The following is a 23,603-nucleotide window of genomic DNA, read 5'->3' as shown; positions in this document are numbered from 1 at the left end:
GAAAATAAGCAGACCTACTGTAGGTATTTTATGGGTGAAACGTTTTCTCCAGTCTTCTTCAGAAAATGTCTTATTGGCTGAATGCTTATATCTCTGGGTGATGTGTGAAACCTTTACTCTTTTTCCGAGGTTGTAGTACACTGCTATCTGACATTTTCAGGTGTACAGTATAAGGTAGTGTGTCCCTGGCTGAACACTGTGGTTCCTTCTGCTGGTTTCTGCATCCTGTAACGATGTAGCAGCTGGCAGGAAGGAACACATCACCAACTGAGGGACATGCTATCCAACATCCAAATGCTTGATGGCAGCAGTGCTCATATCTATTAAAGAAAGTAAAGATGTTACTCATAATGGGAAGAACATTCACCCTCTTAGTCCAAAAGGAGAATCGGGGATGAATAAAGAGGGATTTCAATAGTGTCTGGCATAAAGAGGCGTATCAACTCTCATTAAAATAGTCTTTTATTAGTATCAAAAAGTATAAAAAAAACACAACAATAAACTATGATATGGGGTACATAATGTCATATGGTATATCTCACAGAACAATTATAACATCCGGTGTGGGTCAATCTGAGGCTGAATCTACGCCTTTTGCCCTAGGGTAGGGGCTTCTTCAGGATCCTATAACAGATATAATAGACACCACTAGAAGCATAAAATACAGTCAAACAAATCTCAATATACATTATTTGTATTATTTGTTTGAATAACATCATATAAATATCAATATAGTGACTTACTATATTGATATTTATATGATGTTATTCAAACAAATAATACAAATAATGTATATTGAGATTTGTTTGACTGTACTGTATGCTTCTAGTGGTGTCTATTATATCTGTTATGGGATCCTGAAGAAGCCCCTACCCTCGGGCGAAACTCGTAGATCCAGCCTCAGATTGACCCACACCTGATGTTATAATTATTCTGTGAGATATACCATATGACATGATGTACCCCATATCATAGTTTATTGTTGTGTTTTTTATACTTTTTGATACTTAAAAAATGCTTTTTTAATGAGTTGATACGCCTCTTTATGCCAGACACTATTGAAATCCCTCTTCATCCCTGATTCTCCTTTTGGAGTAAGAGGGTGAATGTTCTTCCCATAATTTGCACTCAGATATGAGGGATAGTGCCCGGGCATATTGTATACATTAGATTTGAATCTCACTCCACCTTCCTTTTACAAAGATTTTACTCACTGCTCACCAAGTATTTAGCTTCTATTACAGGGAGCAGCTGGCTGGACTTTCTTTTATTAAGTGTCAGGGTAGCTTTCTGGATGATTGTTTTGATAATGACCATTGACTTCAAATAAACCGAACACTTTATATATAGAATGACGCATCAAACAAGGGCCATTAGTGTGCAGGTCAATAGTTCACACTGCAAGGGTAAGTTAATGAGCCTATAAAATAAACAAGGATACCAAAGGAGGAAGTTTGTAGCATCCATGGTTACATTTGTGAACAATCAATCAGCACACAAAGTAGCAGAATGACCGCCAAGTATTCAGAAAATACATTTCATTTATATAGCACAAATGACAGCAGAGGTGCCATCTATTCTAGATCAATTAAATTCCACCTGTAATGTTTCTTTTTAAATCAATGTAAAAAAGGATTAAAGATTGTAGAGTAAACCCCAGGGTTTAATAAAAAAAATACAAATCATCTAAGTTCCACAATGCTGAAAAGGACACATAAAGGGGTATCTATCCCAAATGGGTAATAGGAAATCCACAGTGGGATCACATGGGGAATAAACGGGACTATATAATACCCAATGTATAAAGAATAAAACAAGAAAAGTAAAAAGAAGGAATAACAGTAAAATAAAATTGTAATAAACTTTATTCGTAAAATAAATCCAAAAAGGCCCTAAAATATACAATCATAAGTAAGTTCATACTAAAAACAATGAAATACTGTAAATACATGAGGTAAAGCTGAGTTTACAAGATAAAGTAGAGGTATGCGGACAGGAAACCCCAAACCCCCAAGGGTTTCCTGTGCCCATACGTCTACTGTATCTAGTCCCGTTTTTTGCTTTGTACAGTGGGTACGGAAAGTATTCAGACCCCCTTAAATTTTTCACTTTTTGTTATATTGCAGCCATTTGCTAAAATCATTTAAGTTCATTCTTCTTCCTCATGAATGTACACATAGCACCCCATACTGACAGAAAAACACAGAATTGTTGACATTGTTGCAGATTTATTAAAAAAGAAAAACTGAAATATCACATGGTCCTAAGTATTCAGACCCTTTGCTCAGTATTTAGTAGAAGCCCCCTTTTGATCTAATACAGCCAGGAGTCTTTTTGGGAAAGATGCAACAAGTCTTTCACACCTGGATTTGGGGATCCTCTGCCATTCCTCCTTGCAGATCCTCTCCAGTTCTGTCAGGTTGGATAGTAAACGTTGGTGGACAGCCATTTTTAGGTCTCTCCAGAGATGCTCAATTGGGTTTAAGTCAGGGCTCTGGCTGGGCCATTCAAGAACAGTCACGGAGTTGTTGTGAAGCCACTCCTTCGTTATTTTAGCTGTGTGCTTAGGGTCATTGTCTTTTTGGAAGGTAAACAAACCTTCGGCCCAGTCTGAGGTCTAGAGCACTCTGGAGAAGGTTTTTGTCCAGGATATCCCTGTACTTGGCCGCATTCATCTTTCCCTCGATTGCAACCAGTCGTCCTGTCCCTGCAGCTGAAAAACACCCCTACAGCATGATGCTGCCACCACCATGCTTCACTGTTGGGACTGTATTGGACAGGTGATGAGCAGTGCCTGGTTTTCTCCACACATACCACTTAGAATTAAGGCCAAAAAGTTCTATTTTGGTCTCATCAGGCCAGAGAATCTTATTTCTCACCATCTTGGAGTCCTTCAGGTGTTTTTTTAGCAAACTCCATGCGGGCTTTCATGTGTCTTACACTGAGGAGAGGCTTCCGTCGGGCCACTCTGCCATAAAGCCCCGACTGGTGGAGGGCTGCAGTGATGGTTGACTTTCTACAACTTTCTCCCATCTCCTGACTGCATCTCTGGAGCTCAGCCACAGTGATCTTTGGGTTCTTCTTTACCTCTCTCACCAAGGCTCTTCTCCCCCGATAGCTCAGTTTGGCCGGACGGCCAGCTCTAGGAAGGGTTCTGGTCGTCCCAAACGTCTTCCATTTGAGTATTATGGAGGCCACTGTGCTCTTAGGAACCTTAAGTGCAGCAGAAATCTTTTTGTAACCTTGGCCAGATCTGTGCCTTGCCACAATTCTGTCTCTGAGCTCTTCAGGCAGTTCCTTTGACCTCATGATTCTCATTTGCTCTGACATGCATTGTGATCTGGAAGGTCTTATATAGACAGGTGTGTGGCTTTCCTAATCAAGTCAAATCAGTATAATCAAACACAGCTGGACTCAAATGAAGGTGTAGAACCATCTCAAGGATGATCAGAAGAAATGGAAAGCACCTGAGTTAAATATATGAGTGTCACAGCAAAGGGTCTGAATACTTAGGACCATGTGATATTTCAGTTTTTCTTTTTTAATAAATCTGCAACAATGTCAACAATTCTGTGTTTTTCTGTCAGTATGGGGTGCTATGTGTACATTCATGAGGAAGAAGAATGAACTTAAATGATTTTAGCAAATGGCTGCAATATAACAAAGAGTGAAAAATTTAAGGGGGACTGAATACTTTCCGTACCCACTGTATCTAGTCCCGGTTTCCTGTCCCCATTCATTTACCGTATCTAGTCCCGCTTTTTGCTTTGTATCTAGTCCCGGTTTCCTGTCCACATACCTCTACTGTATATAGTCCCATTTTTTTCCACATGTGATCCTACTGTGGATTTCCTAATTAAAAAAAAATATATAAACAGTATTGTTTTCATAAAGCTTAAGTTAACAAGGACCTTGATTGTACCTATAAAATACCTATCTGTTGAATTAACCGCCTTAGCGGTAAACCCGAGCGTGACTCGGGGTAGGAATTTTCTGCTATTAGCGGTATCCCCGAGTCACGCTCGGGGTCAATGGGCAGAGCGTGCAGACAGCGCAGCGGAGCTTCTCTTACCTTATCCTGGCGATCCAGCGATGAGCTCTCATTGCTGTGACCGCCAGCGAGATCTCCGCCGCTCGTCTGTCGGTAGGAGGACTTCCTAGTTCCGTTCCCTGCAGCAGCAATGCTGCATGGGAGCGGAACTAGGGAGGGAAATTCAAAAAAAAAAAAAAAAAAACGTTGCACATAACACATTTTATATTATATATATGCATATATATATATGCATATATATATATATATATATGCATATATATATATATATATATATATATATATATATATATACATATGCATATATATATATATATATATATATGCATATATATATATATGCATATATATATATATATATATATATATATATATATATATATGCATATATATATATATGCATATATATATATATATATATATATATATATATATATATATATATATATATATATATATGCAAATATATATATATATATATATATATATATATATATATGTATATATATATATATATGTGTATATATATGTATATATATATATACCTATATACACACACACACACATATATATATATATATATATATATATATATATATATATATATAAAATTATATTATTGATTCGATTATAATTCATGCGTTATGCAAATATATATATATATATATATATATATATATATATACCTATATATACACACACACATATATATATATATCTATATACACACATATATATATAATATATAGCGCATGAATTATAATCTAATCAATAATATAATTTTATTATATATATTATATATTAAATAATAAAATAATATTATTGATTCAATTATAATTCACTTGTTTGTGTTTCAAATTTATCACATCTGGGATGTCTACTAGAGTCTTGTTTTGGTCAGGTTTAAGTCAGTAATTACTAAGAATTGTAGGCCTATAATACATAACGCCAAATTTCCATGAAAAGAATTGTACCGCTTTTGGAACAGAATTCCTGACAGAATCATACCGCCAGGGAGGTTAATGGGATTTGCAAGCTTCTTACAGCAATCATCCATGTAGTCTACAGCCCTCCAGATGAACTACCGTGTTTCCCCGAAAATAAGACCAGGTCTTATAATAATCTTGGCTACAAAAAACACACTAGGGCTTATTTTCAGGGGATGTCTTATCTATTTACGGTATGTACAATAATCTACATTTATTCAAATACAGTTATGTCATCATGACGATCTTAAATTGGTTGTACCCTAAAAAAAAAAAAATCCTCATCCATTAAACCATGTGTCATTTACACCTCTCTATGTTCTGAAAAACCTGGAATAAAACAATAAAATGTTTTTAAAAAAGTTCCAGTGTCCCGTCTTCTCTCCCTCTCTCCCTGTCAGCTCAGCAGTCAGCATCTTGACATTCTGTAATCCCAAAAATAAACCTTGGTTAACGAATCGTAAAATTATGTAATCGTTTTTTTAAAAAAGATTATATAATGTAACTTTTTAGTGAAAAAGACCTTATTTCCAGCACTGCTGGGCGCTCACGTGACCCGCCGGAGCTCTTCTTCCCCGCTCCGAGCACTGAAGAGGGAGAGGCTGCTGACCTCAGCCGGGAGGCGAGGAGAAGATCTCCTGCGGGTTACATGAGCTCCCAGCGGCGCGGTAAATAAGGTTTTTGCTACAATAAAGTTCCAGAGGGAGACACACTGCACATTATATAATCTTTTTACAAAATAGATTACATGTTTCTACAACAACTTTAACTAGGGCTTATTTTCGGGGTAGGGCTTATATTGCATCCGTTCCCGAAAATAACGCTAGGTCTTATTTTCAGGGTAGGGTTTATTTTCAAGGGAAACAGGGTACATGTCTCAGTATGCCTTTATCCAACCCTTTACTTCATATTCATTTCAACTCATAACATGGGATTTTGTAGCTGAAACATCCTAAACCCCCAGCACCTCTCTAAACGCACTCCTTTGTCTTATCTTTGGACTGACAGTATGCTGGCTAAATAAAAAAAGGTGGTCTTGGCTCATCTTTAGAGAAGATAGATGAATGAAAACTGCACTCCATTCTATGCTTTTCTGGGTTGTTTTTACTCAAACTAAAACCATACATGTTAGCGCTATCCTCAGTGTTCACACACATCAATCGTAGCTAATGTCCCTTTAAATCTACAATACACCATGTGCAATTTATGTTTGAAATGTTTTTTTATTTTAGTATGAATTTGCGCAATCGTACTATGTGTGTGTACTTGCGGGTAGCTGCAGCTGCTATTAATGTGCTCACATTAAAGAGGAAGTAAACCCTCCTCAGGAAGTTGTACCTATAGGTAAGCCTATATTAAGGCTTACCTATAAGTACTGTAAATATCTCCTAAACATGCACCGTTTAGGAGATATTTACCTTTAATGCAGCCAGTGACGTCACTGGCGCATGCGCTCTGAAGGAACGGCAGATCGTGCCGTTCCTTCAGAGCCCCGTGCCGTGACCGTCGGCTCCCGCGCGCGTGCGCGGGAGTGACGTCACCGCGGCTCCGGCCAATCAGATGGCCGGATGCCGCGATCCCGGAAGACGGGCGACTATACATGTCGCCCGTCATACAGGTAAGCGGACGGCACAGCGGGGGCTCGTTCTAAGGTAAGTATTTCATAATGAGCTAGTATGCGATGCATACTAGCTCATTATGGGTTTCTCTTTCAGGATTTAAAGAAGAGAAAAAAAAAAAATTTCGGTGTACAACCTCTTTAACATACCTCTCAAATAATAAATAAGAGCCGCGCTTGCCCTACCTAATAATTACAAATCAAAACCAACAACGTTATCCGTGTAAATGTATAAAAATAATTATGAAACATAAATAATGCAAAAAATCAGATTACCTTTGTGCAAAAAAAATGTAAACAGGTGTATGAAATAATCCACTCCAATAATGCAAAAAAGTCCAAATAAATTAGAAAACATTCATTGAAAGATAAATGTGCATAGTAAATCCAAATTATAATTAGTCCATAATCCATAATTATTTGGACTAATTATAGTTTGGATGAACTATCAACATTTATTATTACTCAAATTTTATTTAATGCATGTTGTTTTTTTTTTGCATTATTGAAAGGGATTGTTTAATACACCTGTTTACATTTTTTGGACTAATTATTGCACATTTATTTTTGCTCAAAATGTATCAGATTTTTTTTTATTATTTATGTGTCATGATTTTTTTTTATATATTTACACAGATAATGGTATTGGTTTTGATTTGTAATTATAAGGTAGGGCAAGCGCAGCTTTTATTTATTTTTTGAGATGTTTGCAATAATGTTCCCAAAAACGTTCTTTTTATATTCAAAATAATTAAGTGTTAAAAAATACCACAAAAGTGCTTGTGAAAACAAAAGATAGAAATTCTCTTGTGCCAGGATGTGAGCAAACCAATCCACCAATTCAGCCACCACCAGAAAAAATAGTCAAACTCTTTACCCTGTAATATGACCGCTATATCACAAGGAGGTCAAAAAGCGCTTGTTGTTATACCACCTTCCTGCTCCAGAGCCGTTAAGATGTCTTTCCCAGGATTTCATGGACTACTCACAGGACCCACATGGATGGTTTCCAGGGCATACATACGACACCACAGGACCGTGGGACTGCTGGTATGCAGCCACTCAGACCACTACACCTCATCCCGCATGGACCATATTATTAAAAAAGAAGCACTTTGCACATAGCATTGTACGGTTTAAAGGCTATTTTATCTTAGTGTATGTGCTGTAAAAAAAAATTGTGTGCAAAATCAGCAAACTTGTGATATACAAAATGGTGCCATCAGCATCAGTAACCACATAATAATGTCGGACAATGTGCCCTGCCCGCCCAAAAGCCACAAAGTCGTTGCAACCATAATCTCTCCAACCCAGAAACCATTGTCTCCTTAATGCATTTCACTAAAAATGGCTTGATCACAAGTAGTGATGAGCCGAACACCCCCCGGTTCGGTTCGCACCAGAACACCGCAAACGGAGGAGAAGTTTGTTAGAACATGTGAACTCCATTGAAGTCTATGGGACTCGAACATGAAAAACCAAAGTCCTCATTTTAAAGACTTAAATGCAAGTTATTGCCCAAGAAAAGTGTATGGGGGTCTGGGTACTGACCTGGGGGACATGTACCAATGCAAAAAAATGTTCTAAAAACAATCATTTTTACAGGAGCAAAGATTTTAATGATGCTTAAAGTGAAACCATAAAAATGAAAAATTCTATATAACTAGGGTGCCTGGGGGGTCCCCTTAATGTGCCTGTAAAGTGGCACATCTGTACGATGTATGGAGCCTGCTGCAGCAATACTGACATTTCTAAAGGAAGAAATGTAATTTAAACTTGCACATGGCTGTAATGTATTGTCGGCTCCCGAAAATACAGATAAAAAAAACATGATAAAAACAGCGTGGGGTCCCCCCAGTACATACCAGGCCCTTTGGGTCTGGTACGGATTTTAAGGAGATCCCCATGCCAAAATTGAAAAAAAAAAATGGTGTGGGGTCCCGCCCAAAATCCATACCAGACCCTTATCCGAGCAAGTAGCCTGACTGGAAAGGATAAGGGGGGGGAATGAGCATGCGCCCCCCCCCCCCCCCGAACCATACCAGGCCACTTGCCGTCAACATGGGGAGGGTGCTTTGGGGTGCCCCCCCAAAGCACCCTGTCCCCAAGTTGATGGGGACAAGGGCCTCTTCCTGGACAACCTTGGGCTGTGGTTCTGCAGGTGGGGGAACAAGGGGGCCCCCAAATCCCCCCCCATGTGAATGGTTATCAGGTACATCGTACCCTTACCCATTCACCAAAAATGTGTACAAAAAAAATAAAGACAAAAGCTAGTTGTTCGACTCAAACTCGAAGCTCATCCCTAATCGCAAGGATAGACCCTTGTGATCAGGATGTTTTTAGAGCAACATGTTAAGGGTACAGTGGTTTTTTCGGGTGGAGACATTATGGTCGCAGCAGTCACTTTGTGGACGTTTGAACAAAGCAACCTGGACAAGCAGAGAATGGAGTGCGGCTCTCAATCATCTATCAAAGATTCTGGGTATGGTTTACTAAAGCAATATGGCATATCCACTTTGTGTATGTTCACTTAGCATAGTGAATAACGTGAATGTTCATTTTAATTATCCAATTATGAACAAGCAACATTGATTTCCTTTGCACATGACTGGGTATTTAAATTGAACACGGCATCACCTTATTTACCAAACTACACTTTGCTACGTGTAATTGTACTTTTCTTCCTTCAGGCTCCATTCACATCTTGGCTTCCCGAATCGGGGGCAGAGTCACGGTGATTCTGCCTGCAGTCCTGAATCACGGCAAATTGCGGGACGCTCATGTGATCCCCGTGACTTCCAATAGCACCCCAAACGCGAGGCGATTTTGCCGGGAACCGTGGTAAAATCACGCAAACAGAATCACGGGACGCCTGTCACTCAAAAGAAGTTTTGTCTCCCGACGAATCACGACAAAATCGTGCTGCGTTTGGGGTGCCATTGAAAGTGACGGGGTTTGCAGGGGCAACCCCCTGATTTGCCGTGATTCGGGATTGCGGGCAGAATCACAGCGATTCTTCCCGCAATCCAGGATGCCAAAATGTGAACAGAGCCTCAGTAAATCAATCCCTTTGTTCCTCCATATATCGTGCTAAAATGTATGTGTAGAATAGTAAACACCTTCTTCCTTGTGAAACTTTGTGAAGCCATAAAAAAGCAAAGAAGAGGTAGCCCTAATTTAGGCCCCTTTCACACTTGTGCGACTTGTCCTGCGACTTGAGACTTAAAAATCGCGTGACAAGTCGTACTCCATAATTTCCAATGAGTACCGTTCATATCTGTGCTGCTTCAAGTTGCAACGACTTCAAAATAGTCCCTGCACTACTTTCGTCCGACTTTGATGTGTTTTAAGGTCCATAGACCTTACAAAGGCATTGCTTCAAGTCCAGTCAAAATCGCGGCAAAAAATTGCAGCAAAATCACATGACTTTTAGATTGCGCAAGTGTGAAAGGGGCCTTAACAAGAGGAAAAAGGATACATTTTTAATTCAGTGTACTCTTTTGACGTAGTTCCCCAGTCCAAGGACTGAGTGCTGTCTGTGATACTTTTTTTATTACACTACCATACAGTTTTTCAGGACAATCTTTCGGGGTGTACCACCTTCTTCAAGGTCCAAGCAGTACTGTCACAAGGGCTACAATCACCTCAAGCACACTAGTACTACTACTCAATGCACACTACTTTTAGTATAGCAAAGATTACATTCTTAGTGAGGCCTGACATCTGGTGGAAAAGGTGGTACATTACACACGGCCAAAAATACAATTTTGGTCTTGTAGATAAAGAGTCTTCTTTTATCCCTAAAAAAGAACAGTATATATTAGTATATGTGTAGAAGCGTTTTTTCGCAAGCTCCCAAAGTAGATCTCATGGCAATGCAACTCTGGATCCCTCCTCACTTGCGTAAGGTTAAAAGACAATTACACTATAAACAACTCACTTGGGACAATGGTAAATATTCCAGCAAATGAATGCCCCCCAACAACCCACTGGCCTCCATCATTTGCAACTTAATGTTCCCTTAAGCCCCGTACACACGCACAGATTGTTGGCCGTAAATTGTTGGCCAACGTCCGATTGGCCAATTGTAGGCTTGTTAGTATGATGCTTCCGACAACCAACTGCGAATTTTCGGCCGAAAAAAATCTGGTGTGCATGCTATAAAATTTTTGTTGGCAAACAACAGAACGGCCGATTGTTCCTCAGTCAGTACAGATTTCGGCAGACAAAAATCAGATGAGCAAGACTGGGCATGCTCAGAGAAGAAAAAACACACGGAAAGTAAACCATCACATGACATCACTTCTGAAGTTGGTTTTTGTTGGCCAACAAAAGTCCAGTGCAAGTCTAGAGCACATTTCAACCAACAAACAACACTGGACAAAAGACGGCCGATCGGTCGGCCAACAATCTGTGCGTGTGTACGGGGCTTTAATGATACACAGAACAGACTAGATTGAAAAGGTGGGTGTCAAAGGGACTATTTAGAATATATAATCTAATAACCCTCTCAGGTGTAATTAGCTTCCCTTCCTTCCAGAATTTACATAAAGCCCAGTCAGCAAAAACATTCCTATACCTAAAAATTTAAAATTTTGTTGGCTGTGCTATAAAAAAAAGTTCTTACAAACCCATTTGAACATATTTGCTACCTTGATCCCCTAGCTTAGGGTATACATCTCCCTGATAGAGGAACAGGCCCCTATTCCCCTTTCCGTATGTGGAATTCTTGGAGAAAGATCTTAGACAGAGGCAACCTAGAGCAGGAAGATTGAAACCAAATTTTGGAAACCACCACTCATTGTTCAAAGAACACCTCAGCATCGCTTCATCTAATTAGAAAAGACTCATGTGCTGATACATGGTCCTGCAGCTTTTGGAAACATTTGTTCCATCTGCCTCTGACCGATATTTAAGAGGATGCCAAATACAAGGTACCAATATACACATTTGGTTGGGATGTCCCTGAATTACCAAGTATCCCAAAACAAAGAAGCTCTGTTAAACCTTAGTTGAAAACTATATGAATAACCTATATCGTTCTGACACTTCTGTTAACCACAGCTAAAGAAGTCCTTGCTAAAGCATGGTGTTCATGGATCGATTGTTATTTACCAGTTTGATCGGTGGTTATTGGACTTCTGAAGATAGAACAGCAGGGACCCAGCCTCTACCCCATTCTCTCACCCTTTTCTCCTCCTATCCCTATCACCCCTCTTTGGAACTCTCTACAGCTTCCCTTCTACCTCTATCTCCCTAAGGGCTACTCTACATTTGCTTAGACTTTAACACACATTTAAGCACCTACCGCTTCATAATGCTTTTTTGGGGCCCATGTATACTTGCTTCTACTTTAGCACACATTAAAGCGCCTACCGATTTAACATGATTTTTTTATGTGTTTTTAATGACTCTGTGATGTTTTTTTGAAGCTTTAATGAAGCTTGGCAAATACCCTGTGTGTGTTGATTTTCTAATTTTTTTAAGGGGCTCAGTAGAACCCCTGGCTCAGTAGTACCCCCAACTCAGTAATACGCCCCCAGCTAATTAGTACCCCCATCCAACAGATCCTGAGATCATTAGAACCCCTGCTCCGCAGATTCCCAGCTCATTACTACCCTTGTATCGCAGATTCTTGGCTTATTGTACCACCAGCTCTTCTGATACCTTCAGCTCTGCTAATCCCATGCTTAGTAGTAACCTCCAGCTCTGCTGATACCGTGCTCATTAGTAACCCCCAATTCTGCTGATCCCCTACTCAATAGTAATCCTCAGCCCTGCTGATCCCCCACTCAGCAGTAACCCCAAGCTCTGCTTATTCTCTGGTTTTCTAAACCTCCTCTCTCTCCAGTCCCCGCTCACCTACTGCTATATTGCTCCCATGCTGCTCTCCACGTGTGACATCTGCTAGTTCGCCTGCTCTGGTCCCCCAGCTCTGTTTATCCTCCCCTGCTCAGTTCTATCTCTCTGGTCCTCACTCACCTTCGACTATAGCGTTCCCACATTGCACATCGTGTGAGCTGTCTGCTAGTTGCTCTGCTCTGGTCCCATTCACCTTCCGGTTTCTCCACGATGCACCCCAGATGTGATGTCTGCACTAGACACTGCCAGAATATATACACAGTGACTACTGTCACTGTGGAAGTGACTACTGATAATGTCTTTCTAGTTCACTTGCTGGTTTCTCAGTGCATCCTGGGATATCTCATACCTTTAATACCTCCAAAACAAAGCAAAGCTAATAAATAGCTGAATAAAAAACCCTCAAATGCTGCAGCTTCTTTTAGTGAATGTTGTTATAGACTTCTATGGAGGCTGTGGAGATGCTTTGAAGCACCAAGAAAGTGACATGGGGTATACTTTTTGAAGCAAAGCAAACCCAACATGTGAACAGGACTGTAAGCCAACCATTTTATTTAGTGAGAGGCGCTATGATTGGCATTCAGAATACTAAAAAAAAAAAAAAAAAGCGTGTGTAATTTGACATTTTGACGCAATTTGTAATTGAGCCCTAACTCTTGTTTCTTGCATTACTCCTCTATTACTTCATAGTAGAAGGCCACATTTTCTCTCTGTTCATATTTTTGCACATTCGATGATCTCTTAAACCTATTCCACTGTTTGTCTAGATCTGGGGAAACCGTTCTCAATCACATGTTGAAAGGGGTTCCTTAAGCTGTAGCTGACTGGCCTCCAATTTTATGGTACCTTTATAGTTCCAGGGCCAGTGCCACTTGGCAAAGCAAGCTGCATGACACCAATAAGTGTTTTAGCTGTCTGTAAAGGGTGCATTCTGACCACCACTGTAAAGGGGGTATTCTACTTACTGGCCACCAATAGTGATGTCGCGAACATAAAATTCGCCGTTCGCCAATGGCGAACGCGAACATCGGCGAATGTTCGCGAACCGGCGAACATTGCGAACCGCCATAGACTTTAATAGGCAGGCGAATATTAAAACCCACAGGGACTCTTTCTGGCCACAATAGTAATGGAAAAGTTGTTTCAAGGGGACAAACACCTGGACTGTGGCATGCCGGAGGGGGATCCATGGCAAAACTCCCATGGAAAATTACGTAGTTGACGCAGAGTCGGGTTTTATTCCATAAAGGGCATAAATCACCTAATATTCCTAAATTGTTTGGAATAACGTGCTTTAAAACATCCAGTGTGTGTATACGATCAGGTATGATGTTGTATCGATCAGGTAGTGTAAGGGTTACGCCCGCTTCACAGTGATAGACCAAACTCCCCGTATAACGCAGCGCAAACAACCGCAAACAGACCAGAACCGACCAAAATGGGACAGGAACTGGGCTTTAAGGGTTAGGGTTAGGTTTAGTGTTAGGGGCTAGGGTTAGGGTTACGGTGAGATACTTGGGGTTAGAGTTAGTAACCCTACCCCTACGCCTCTAACCCTAACCGTCTAACCCTAAGCACTAAAAATAACCCTAACCCTAGCCCTAACCCTAATTCTATTTTTTTTTCTGGTTCTGGACATGCTACAGAGCTGAAACTTCACAGGTACACTTTTTAGACCCACCAGACACAAAATCACACAAAAAAAAGTTCTTAAAAATTGTAATTTTTTGATAGAGAGCCAATGATTGGAAAAATTAAAATAAAAATAAAAATATTTTTTTATTTAGCATCTGGGGGGTCTAAAAAGTGTACCTGTGAAGTTTCAGCTCTGTAGCATGTCCGGAACCAGAAAAAATTACGAATTAGGGTTAGGGCTAGGCTTAGGGCTAGGGTTAGGGCTAGGGTTATGGTTAGGGCTAGGGTTAGGTTTAGGGTTAGGGTTAGGGTTATGGCTAGGCTTAGAGGGTTAGGGTTAAGGTTAGAGGGTTAGGGTTATGGTTAGAGGGTTAGGGTTAGGTTTAGTGTTAGGGGCTAGGGTTAGGGTTACGGTGAGATACTTAGGGTTAGAGTTAGTAGCCCTACCCCTACCCCTCTAACTCTAACCCTAAGCACTAAAAATAACCCTTACCTTAGCCCTGACCCTAACCCTAGCCCTAACCCTAGCCCTAACCCTAATTCTATTTTTTTCTGGTTCTGGACATGCTACAGAGCTGAAACTTCACAGGTACATTTTTTAGACCCCCCAGACAATAAATCCAAAGAATTTTTTTTTAAGTTTTTTTTTTTTTTTTAATTTTTCCAATAATTGTCTCTCTATCAAAAATTACAATTTTTAAGAACTTTTTTGTGTGATTTAGTGTCTAGGGGGTCTAAAAAGTATATCTGTGAAGTTTCAGCTCTGTAGCATGTCCAGAACCAGAAAAAAAGATCATTTTTCAGTAGAGCAGGGATGGTGGGAACCCCTTTTACACCTATATGATCTTTTTTTTCTGGTTCTGGACATGCTACAGAGCTGAAACTTCACAGGTACACTTTTTAGACCCCCCCCAGACACTAATCCAAAAAAAGTCATGCCTGCCACCGTATATATCAGTGGTGGGTGGGCAGTGGCACTGCAGTGGGCACAGTACACTCTGTGGACCTGACAGTCACTGGCACCCAGGCAACTGCAATTATAAAAAATATATATATATTTTTAATTTGCAAGCTGCTGTGCCACCGTATATATATATATATATATATATATATATATATATATATATATATATATAAGTGGTGGTTGGGCACGCAGTGGCACTGCAGTGGGCACAGTACACTCTGTGGACCGGACAGTCACTGGCAGCCCAGGCAACTGCAATAATAAAAATTTTTTTTTTTTTTCAATTTGCAACAAGATGCCGTGCCACCGTATATATATCAGTGGTGGGCAGTGCACTGCAGTGCACTCTGTGGACCTGACACAGCACTCACTGCAATGACAGAGGAAAAGAAAAAATATTTTTTAAAATGCAAGGTACTGTGCCTGTGCCACCCGAAATGAGTGTGGTGTGCACACAGTACAGTCCGTGGTGGGTCTGTGGCCTCTCACACACAGCGGGCAGGTAACTGAAGTGCACAATATATATATATATATATATATATATATATATAAAAATACTCAAATACCAGCCCTCAAAAGGGCTTTTGGGGACAATAGATATATATATATATATCCAAAAAAAAACCTCAAATACCAGCCCTAGGAAGGGCTTTTTGGGGTGCTGTCCTTACAGCAGGAGTGTACCAAGAACACTGGCAAACAACAAGACCGGGAACACTGACTAACTGTCCCTAGCTATAACAGCAGCAGCACTTTCCCTGCTCTCAGTAACACACTGCTTCAGAAATGATCTAAGATGGATGCTGCCCTTGCTTATTTATAGGAGGTGGGAGGGTGTGGGAGGGAGGTATGCTGATTGGCCTGGAATGTGTCTGCTGACTGAGATTCAGGGTCAAAGTTTGCCTCAATGATGATGTATAGGAGGCGGACCGAACATCGCATATGTTCGCCCACAGCGGCGAACGCGAACATGCGAAGTTCGCCGGGAACCGTTCGTCGGCGAACCGTTCGGTACATCCCTAGCCACCAATGCATTTTAGCAAGGTTTACACGGAGACCTGATAATGGGTTCCTTTTGGGGAAAAAAGGTTGAGAAAGGCTGATTTAGGATATATCTTAACATGTAATTGAAGGGCATTTACAGTTGTCTTAGTTTCTGAGGAGGGCATATCTGCATTGTAGGGATAGACCGATTATCGGCAAGGCCGATATGCACTTTCCCTGATATATCAGTATCGGCCCTGGAACTGGCTGATATTGCCGATATTTTTGTGACGTCATTCTGCCTTCTTAGGCCGTCTCCCTCGCCTTGGACAGCCTCGTCTGGAGTCGGGACTTGTCTCGCGAGAGTGTATAACAGCCATACACCCACCCACAGCAGCCCGTGCCAGCCAGCCACCCACATCCACAGGCCCTGTACCAGCCAGCCAGCCACAGGCACTGTACCAGTGAGCCAGCCAGCCACCCACAGGCCCTGTACCAGCCAGCCACCCACCCACAGGCCCTGTACCTGCCAGCCACAGGCACTGTACCAGCTAGCCACCCACAGGCCCTGTACCAGCCAGCCACCCACCACAGGGTGCCAGCCAGCCAGTCACCCACAGACAGGGTGCCAGACAGCCAGCCACCCACAAACAGGGTGCCAGCCAGCCAGCCACCCACAGGCCCTGTACCAGCCAGCCACAGGCACTGTACCAGCCACCCACAGCCCCTGTGCCAGCCGCCCACCCACTAAAGGGTGCCAGTCAGCCAGCCACCCACCACAGGGTGCCAGCCACCCACCCACCACAGGGTGCCAGCCAGCCACCCACCCACCACAGGGTGCCAGCCACCAGCCACCCACCACAGGGTGCCAGCCACCCACCCACCACAGGGTGCCAGCCAGCCACCCACCCACCACAGGGTGCCAGCCACCAGCCACCCACCACAGGGTGCCAGCCAGCGATCCACCACAGGGTGCCAGCCAGCCACCCACAGGCCCTGTACCAGCCAGACACCCACCACAGGGTGCCAGCCAGCCAGCCACCCACAGACAGGGTGCCAGACAGCCAGCCACCCAAAGACAGGGTGCCAGACAGCCACAGGCACTGTACCAGCCAGCCACCCACAGGCCCTGTACCAGCCAGCCACAGGCACTGTACCAGCAAGCCATCCACAGCCCCTGTGCCAGCCACCCACCTACCACAGGGTGCCAGCCAGCCACCCACCACAGAGTGCCAGCCAGCCACCCACCACAGGGTGCCAGCCATCCACCACAGGGTGCCAGCCAGCCAGCCAGCCACCCACCACAGGGTGCAAGCCAGGCCATCCACCACAGGGTGCCATCAAGCCAGCCACCCACCACAGGCTGCCAAACATCCAGTCACCCAGCACAGGGTACCAGCCAGTCAGCCAGCCACCCACCACAGGGTGCCAGCAAGCCAGCCATTAAGCATTAAACAAAAATTAACATGTTCAGTACTAGATTTGTGTCAAAAATTGTCTTTATTTTTCAAAACTTTAACTGTACAAAATATCGGCCCATTACAGCCGATACCGATACAATGTGACCAAAATATCGGTATCGGCACTGAAAAAACCATATCGGTCTATCCGTACTGGATTGGTTCTTATAATGTATTGAACCCTCCATGTTACTGTTTTGCATTTTATTTCTTGGATATATGCACACAATTTCATAAAATATTGAAGTATCAACACTAGTTGGGCCTCTTCACATTTCCTGAGACCTCTTTTACTTACATGTATGTCAATGTTATTCATTTGACATATCTGGTATTATAAGTCCTCTAAACATGCCCTAACAGCTTCTTCTTGTATGTGTTTTACTTTGTGATACGCTACTACTGTTTTGTATTGCACTGCTTTGTTGGATGCTTTACTTCTATAATCATTTGAAAAAAAAAAAAAACCTATTGAAGATTACGTGTTTTGGTAGAATAAACTGGCTGCAAGCTTGTAAGTATTGTACTAGAAGAAAGGCAAGTCTTTGTAAGTATCATAATATACATTCTGTCTTTGGACAACAACCAAAAAAACAGCATACAATTATTTTTGTTCACACCAGTTTATTAGACGTTTTGCATTAGAAATCTAGAGTACATCTTTATACTACATTGTGGTTTGCTTTTACAGGTCTTTCAGCTCCTTCGGGAAAGTGTATCTCTGGATATTACTGCACCCAGAATGCCCGTGTTCAAAACCCTGTGGATGGTGAGAGTGGAGCTTTGTGCCCGGCTGGATATTTCTGCCCTGCTGGGAGCCGGCATCCTCTTCCTTGCCCCACAGGCAGTTTCCAGCCATACCTAGGGATGTCCTCTCATGACTCATGTTTAGCCTGCCCTCCGGGGAAATTCTGTAAAGGAGAAGCTTTATCATTGATCTCAGGTCAGAGCCATTACTATACATTGTCCTGTATACTGTACACTTGTATGACTGGACTGAGGATCAATAGACTACTCTCTTTTATTACAGGGAATTGCTCTGCAGGATTTTACTGTGTGCTTGGAGCTGCTGTGGAGTCACCTGCCGATGGCAGCACTGGGGCTCCATGTCCTAAGGGCCACTATTGTCCTTCAGGGGCCACTGTTCCCCTGCCCTGTGGAAATGGTATGTACTGTAGATCTTCACTATGGCTGATTTCTAGTTGCTGGAGCAAAGAAATAGGCTGATATCCATAGCATCCAGATACATGGTAGTTGTCCTCCTTTGACCAGTGATGTAAGGTTGCATACTTACTAACGTTCATATGAAGATTTTAGAATGTACTTGGCATTGATTGCACACAGTTTAAAATGGGTAGAGAAAGAGAGTTAAAAGACCTGATTTGAACTCAACCACCAAAAGGAAAAGTCATATGAAAAATATATATAACAATACTCACTGGGCTGAAAAGGATAAATGTACTTTAATGATTCAAAAAAGGAAAATATGTATCAGAAAACAGCGAAAATGTGCAAAATCAGTTTTGTAAATATGTTGTTATATCTTTTAATGTGACAACACTGAAAAAATGACAGTTTGCTACAACTTAAATTAGTGAGTGTACAGCTTGTATAACAGTGTAAATTTGCTAATAAAATAGAAAAAAATGCAGCGCCAAAGGAATAGGAAAAAATACCAATAAATATATGACACCCTAACGTGCAAATAATGTGATAATTCAATAAATAGCAGAGAACAAGTTTTTACAACACTCTGCTATTTATTGAATTATCACATTATTTGCACTTTAGAGTGTCCTATATTTATTGGTATTTATTGGTATTTTTTCCTATTCCTTTGGTGCCGCATTTTTTTCTATTTTATTGTCCACTGTGTTATGTGAAAGCACTTAATGTGAGCAGCCATTGGTTTCATTTATTTATTTTATTTATTTAATTATTATTCAATATCATAATCATTATATTGTGGTTAGCGCTGATTTGTTTCACCTCACTACCAGTGTAAATTTGCTGTCCCCTCAAAATAACTCCACACACAGCCATTAATGTCTAAACCGCTGGCAACAAAAGTGAGTACATGCCTAGCAAAAAGTTTCCAAATTGGGCCCAAAGTGTGAATATTTTTTGTGGCTACCATTATTTTCCAGCACTGCCTTAACCTTCTTGGGCATGCAGTTCAGCAGAGCTTCACAGGTTGCCACTGGCGTCCTCTTCCACTCCTCCATGACGACATCACAGAGCTGGTGGATGTTAGAGACCTTGCACTGCTCCACTCTCCATTTGAGGATGCCCCACAGATACTCAATAAGGTTTAGGTCTGGAGATATGCTTGGCCAGTCCTTCACCTTTACCCTCAGCTTCTTTAGCAAGGCAGTGGTCGTCTTGGAGGTGTTTGGGGTCGTTATCATGTTGGAATACTGCCCTGCGGCCCAGTTTCTTAAGGGAGGGAATCATGCTCTGCTTCAGTATGTCACAGTACATGTTGGCAGTCATGGTTCCCTCAATGAACTGTAGCTCCCCAGTGCCGGCAGCACTCATGCAGCCCCAGACCATGACACTCCCACTACCATTCTTGACTGTAGGCAAGACACACTTGTCTTTGTACTCTTCACCTGCTTGCTGCCACACACGCTTGACACCATTTGAACCAAATAAGTTTATCTTGGTCTCATCAGACCACAGGACATGGTTCCAGTAATCCATGTCCTTAGTCTGCTTGTCTTCAGCAAACTGTTTGCAGGCTTTCTTGTGCATCATCTTTAGAAGAGGCTTCCTTCTGGGACGGCAGCCATGCAGACCAATTTGATGCAGTGTGCGGCGTATGGTCTGAGCACTGACAGGCTGACCCCCAACCCCTTCAACTTCTGCAGCAATGCTGGCAGCACTCATATGTCTATTTCCCAAAGAGAACCTCTGGATATGACGCTGAGCACGTGCACTCAACTTCTTTGGTCGACTATGGCGAGGCCTGTTCTGAGTGGAACCTATCCTGTTGAACCACTTTATCGTCTTGGCCACTGTGGTGCAGCTCAGTGTCAGGGTCTTGGCGATCTTCTTATAGCCTAGGCTATCTTTATATAGAGCAACAATTCTTTTTTTAGATCCTCAGAGAGTTCTTTGCCATGAGGTGCCATGTTGAGATTCCAGTGACCAGTATGAGAGAGTGAGAGCGATAACACCAAATTTAATACACCTGCTCCTCATTCACACCTGAGACCTTGTAACACTAACAAGGAAAATGACACCAGTGAGGGAAAATGGCTAATTGGGCCCAATTTGGACACTTTCACTTAGGGGTGTACTCACTTTTGTTGCCAGTAGTTTAGACATTAATGGCTGTGTGTTGAGTTATTTTTAGGGGACAGCAAATTTACACTATTATACAAGCTGTACACTCACTACTTTACATTGTAGCAAAGTGTCATTTCTTCAGTGTTGTCACATGAAAAGATAGAATAAAATATTTACAAAAATGTGAGGGGTGTACTCACTTTTGTGAGATACTGTATATATATCAATGTGTATCTAAACATTCAAGAAATAAAGTGCTGATAATGGTGATCCCATGTATGGTAATGGAACTATGGGAGAAAAATAGTTAAATGTTGATAAAAAACAAGCCTTTGACCATTCAATGATGATGTCCTTATAAAGGGTGATGGAAACCTCATATATGTTAGAATAGCAAATGGAAAACAGACGAGGAAGCATAAATTCCTGGTTAACTCATATTGTTGAGTTTTCCACAGTGGTTTAGGAAGATATGAGCTAGTGTGGTCCAGTGGAGGATAAATGTTCGCCAAAGACAGAGAAATAAGCTGAATAAAGCATTTGATGTTTGATTCCACAATGGACTATATCAGTGTTTCTCAACTCCGGTCCTCAGGGCACACTAACAGGACAGATTTTAAGTATTACCTTGGGGAGATGCAGACTAGAATACTGCAATCACTGAGCAGCAAATGATATCACCTGTGATGTATTTCAGTTTTCTTTCAAACCTGGCCTGTTATGCCTCGTACACACCCAACGATTGTTGGCCGACCGATCGGCCGTCTTTTGTCCAGTGTTGTTTTGTTGGTTGAAATGTGCTCTAGACTGCACACGAATTTTCTCGGCCAACAACAACCAACTTCAGAAGTGATGTCATGTTCTGGTTAACTTTCCGTGTGTTTTTTCTTCTCTGAGCATGCCCAGTCTTGCTCATCTGATTTTTGTCTGCCGAAATCTGTACTGACTGACGGAAAATCGGCCGTTCTGTTGACGGCCAACAAAAATTTTATAGCATGCACACCAGATTTTGTTCGGCCGAAAAGTCGCAGATGGTTGTCGGAAGCATCATACTAACAAGCCGACAATCGGCTGATCGGACATTGGCCGAAAATTCACGTCCAACAATCGTTGCGTGTTTACGAGGCATTAGTGTGCCCTGAGGACCGGAGTTGAGAAACACTGCATTATGTGAACAAAACCTCCCTTGTACATCCAGACAAATGGATGTCCTCCAAATCAGTGGTCCTCAACCCTGGTCCACAGGGCCCACAAACAGGCCAGGTTTGCAAGGTAACTGAAATACATCCCAGGTGAAATAATTTGCTGCTCTGTGATTGCAGTATTCTAGTCTGCATCTCCCCAAGGTAATACCTAAAATCTGGCCTGTTAGTGGGCCCTGAGGACCGGAGTTGAGGACCACTGCTCCAAATGATCAAAGCAGGGCCCACATGTCACAGAGTTAATGACTTTGTTTGTAGGAACAGGCAAGTCGTATACTCATCTGTCTGGTAGTTTCATATAGAAGTGGAACCATGGTTCTCATAAAGACAAATACATCTCCCAAAAGTCCATACTCCTATACCAGCAGATCACCAATGGGGCTAGGAGAAGAGGTGGATGATGAGTATGCCTGACCGGTTTCGCCTGGCACAGGCCGGCTACTTCAGAGGCAAAGTTTACAATGTTAATATATGAGCCCCTTTTTACTTACTTTACTTTTTACTTTATTTTAAGTGGTCTTGCCTGGCTACATTTTATTACAAACCACATGCAATGTCCTGGTTTATAAATGCTTTTAATACTCACCAATTACCCTTACTGGATCTAATGGGAATATTTGCTGAGCATTTTATGCTTTAACATACATTTAATAAGCCACTTTAGCTTTCTTCAAAGCATTCCCTGGGAGTCATAACTTAAAAAACATTTAAATAAATAACTTTCTATTACTATTAATCTTCCCACAAAAAGCGGAGATATACTAGGCACTCATTTGTGTATTTATTGAGCTATTAGGGAGCCAGAAAAGGTTTGTAAATACTCAGAGAAAGTTAAAAGGGTTTTTAAAGACCAGGAAAATAATACAAGTCTCTGACAAGCATTGAATAGAACTTGAATGTGACGATTGGGGAGAATTCAGCCTTAAAAGGACAGCTGGAACCTGATTATTTGCCATAGCTAATACAGTACAAAGCATGGCCATTAAGACACATGTTCAATGACGATGGGTTTTAAATTAATCTTTGATGTTTTTCCTGATTTATTGTGATTAGGATTCTACCAAGATATGGAGAGAGAATCCAGCTGTAAGATCTGCCCCGCTGGATTTTATTGTAACATCACAGAGCTGGGTGGAAGTGTCACCCCCCAGCCGTGTCCTGCTGGCCACTTCTGCCCCGAGGGTAGTGCCTCTGGAACGATGCAGAGATGTCCTCGTGGTACATACAGCCCAGACAGACAGCTGAGAGCAGAGGGTTAGTCATTCACAATCCTGTTACTTGAACCTGTACATTGTCACAGTATATTGTTTTTATTTTTTAACAGACATGCTTCAGTAAAAATACAAAATTCAGTAATAGGGATGCAACATGAAATGCTATGTACTGGTGTCTACTTTCTGGTTTTAGATATTCAGTTTGAAAGTAGTGGTCCACAAATGTAGATTTGGATTAAAGCCCCCTTAAAGACAATGTCCTGCATCTGTATCCTTTAGATTTAAAGAAAAAAAAAAAAGCCATTACACACAATGTAGTTTTATCCAGCAGCAACC

At 41.6% G+C, this 23,603-nt stretch overlaps 1 protein-coding gene across 1 annotated transcript in view; it reads left to right on the top strand.

Moving 5' to 3' along the window:
• Nucleotides 1–23,603, top strand: part of LOC309568829 (uncharacterized protein) — a gene marked incomplete at its 5' end in the record, with an annotated part of 291,543 nt that overhangs the window by 117,954 nt on the left and 149,986 nt on the right. Inside the window, 3 exons of the mRNA XM_082274615.1 lie at nucleotides 18,252–18,503; nucleotides 18,591–18,725; nucleotides 23,107–23,307. Coding sequence (XP_082130741.1) covers nucleotides 18,252–18,503; nucleotides 18,591–18,725; nucleotides 23,107–23,307 — 588 coding nt within the window. The remainder of the gene's footprint in view (nucleotides 1–18,251; nucleotides 18,504–18,590; nucleotides 18,726–23,106; nucleotides 23,308–23,603) is intronic.

The sequence above is a fragment of the Pelophylax lessonae genome, assembly GCF_965119305.1.
Source record: "Pelophylax lessonae genome assembly, chromosome: 12".
NCBI classification, from domain to species: domain Eukaryota; kingdom Metazoa; phylum Chordata; class Amphibia; order Anura; family Ranidae; genus Pelophylax; species Pelophylax lessonae.
This window is presented reverse-complemented; position numbering and strand designations above follow the sequence as displayed.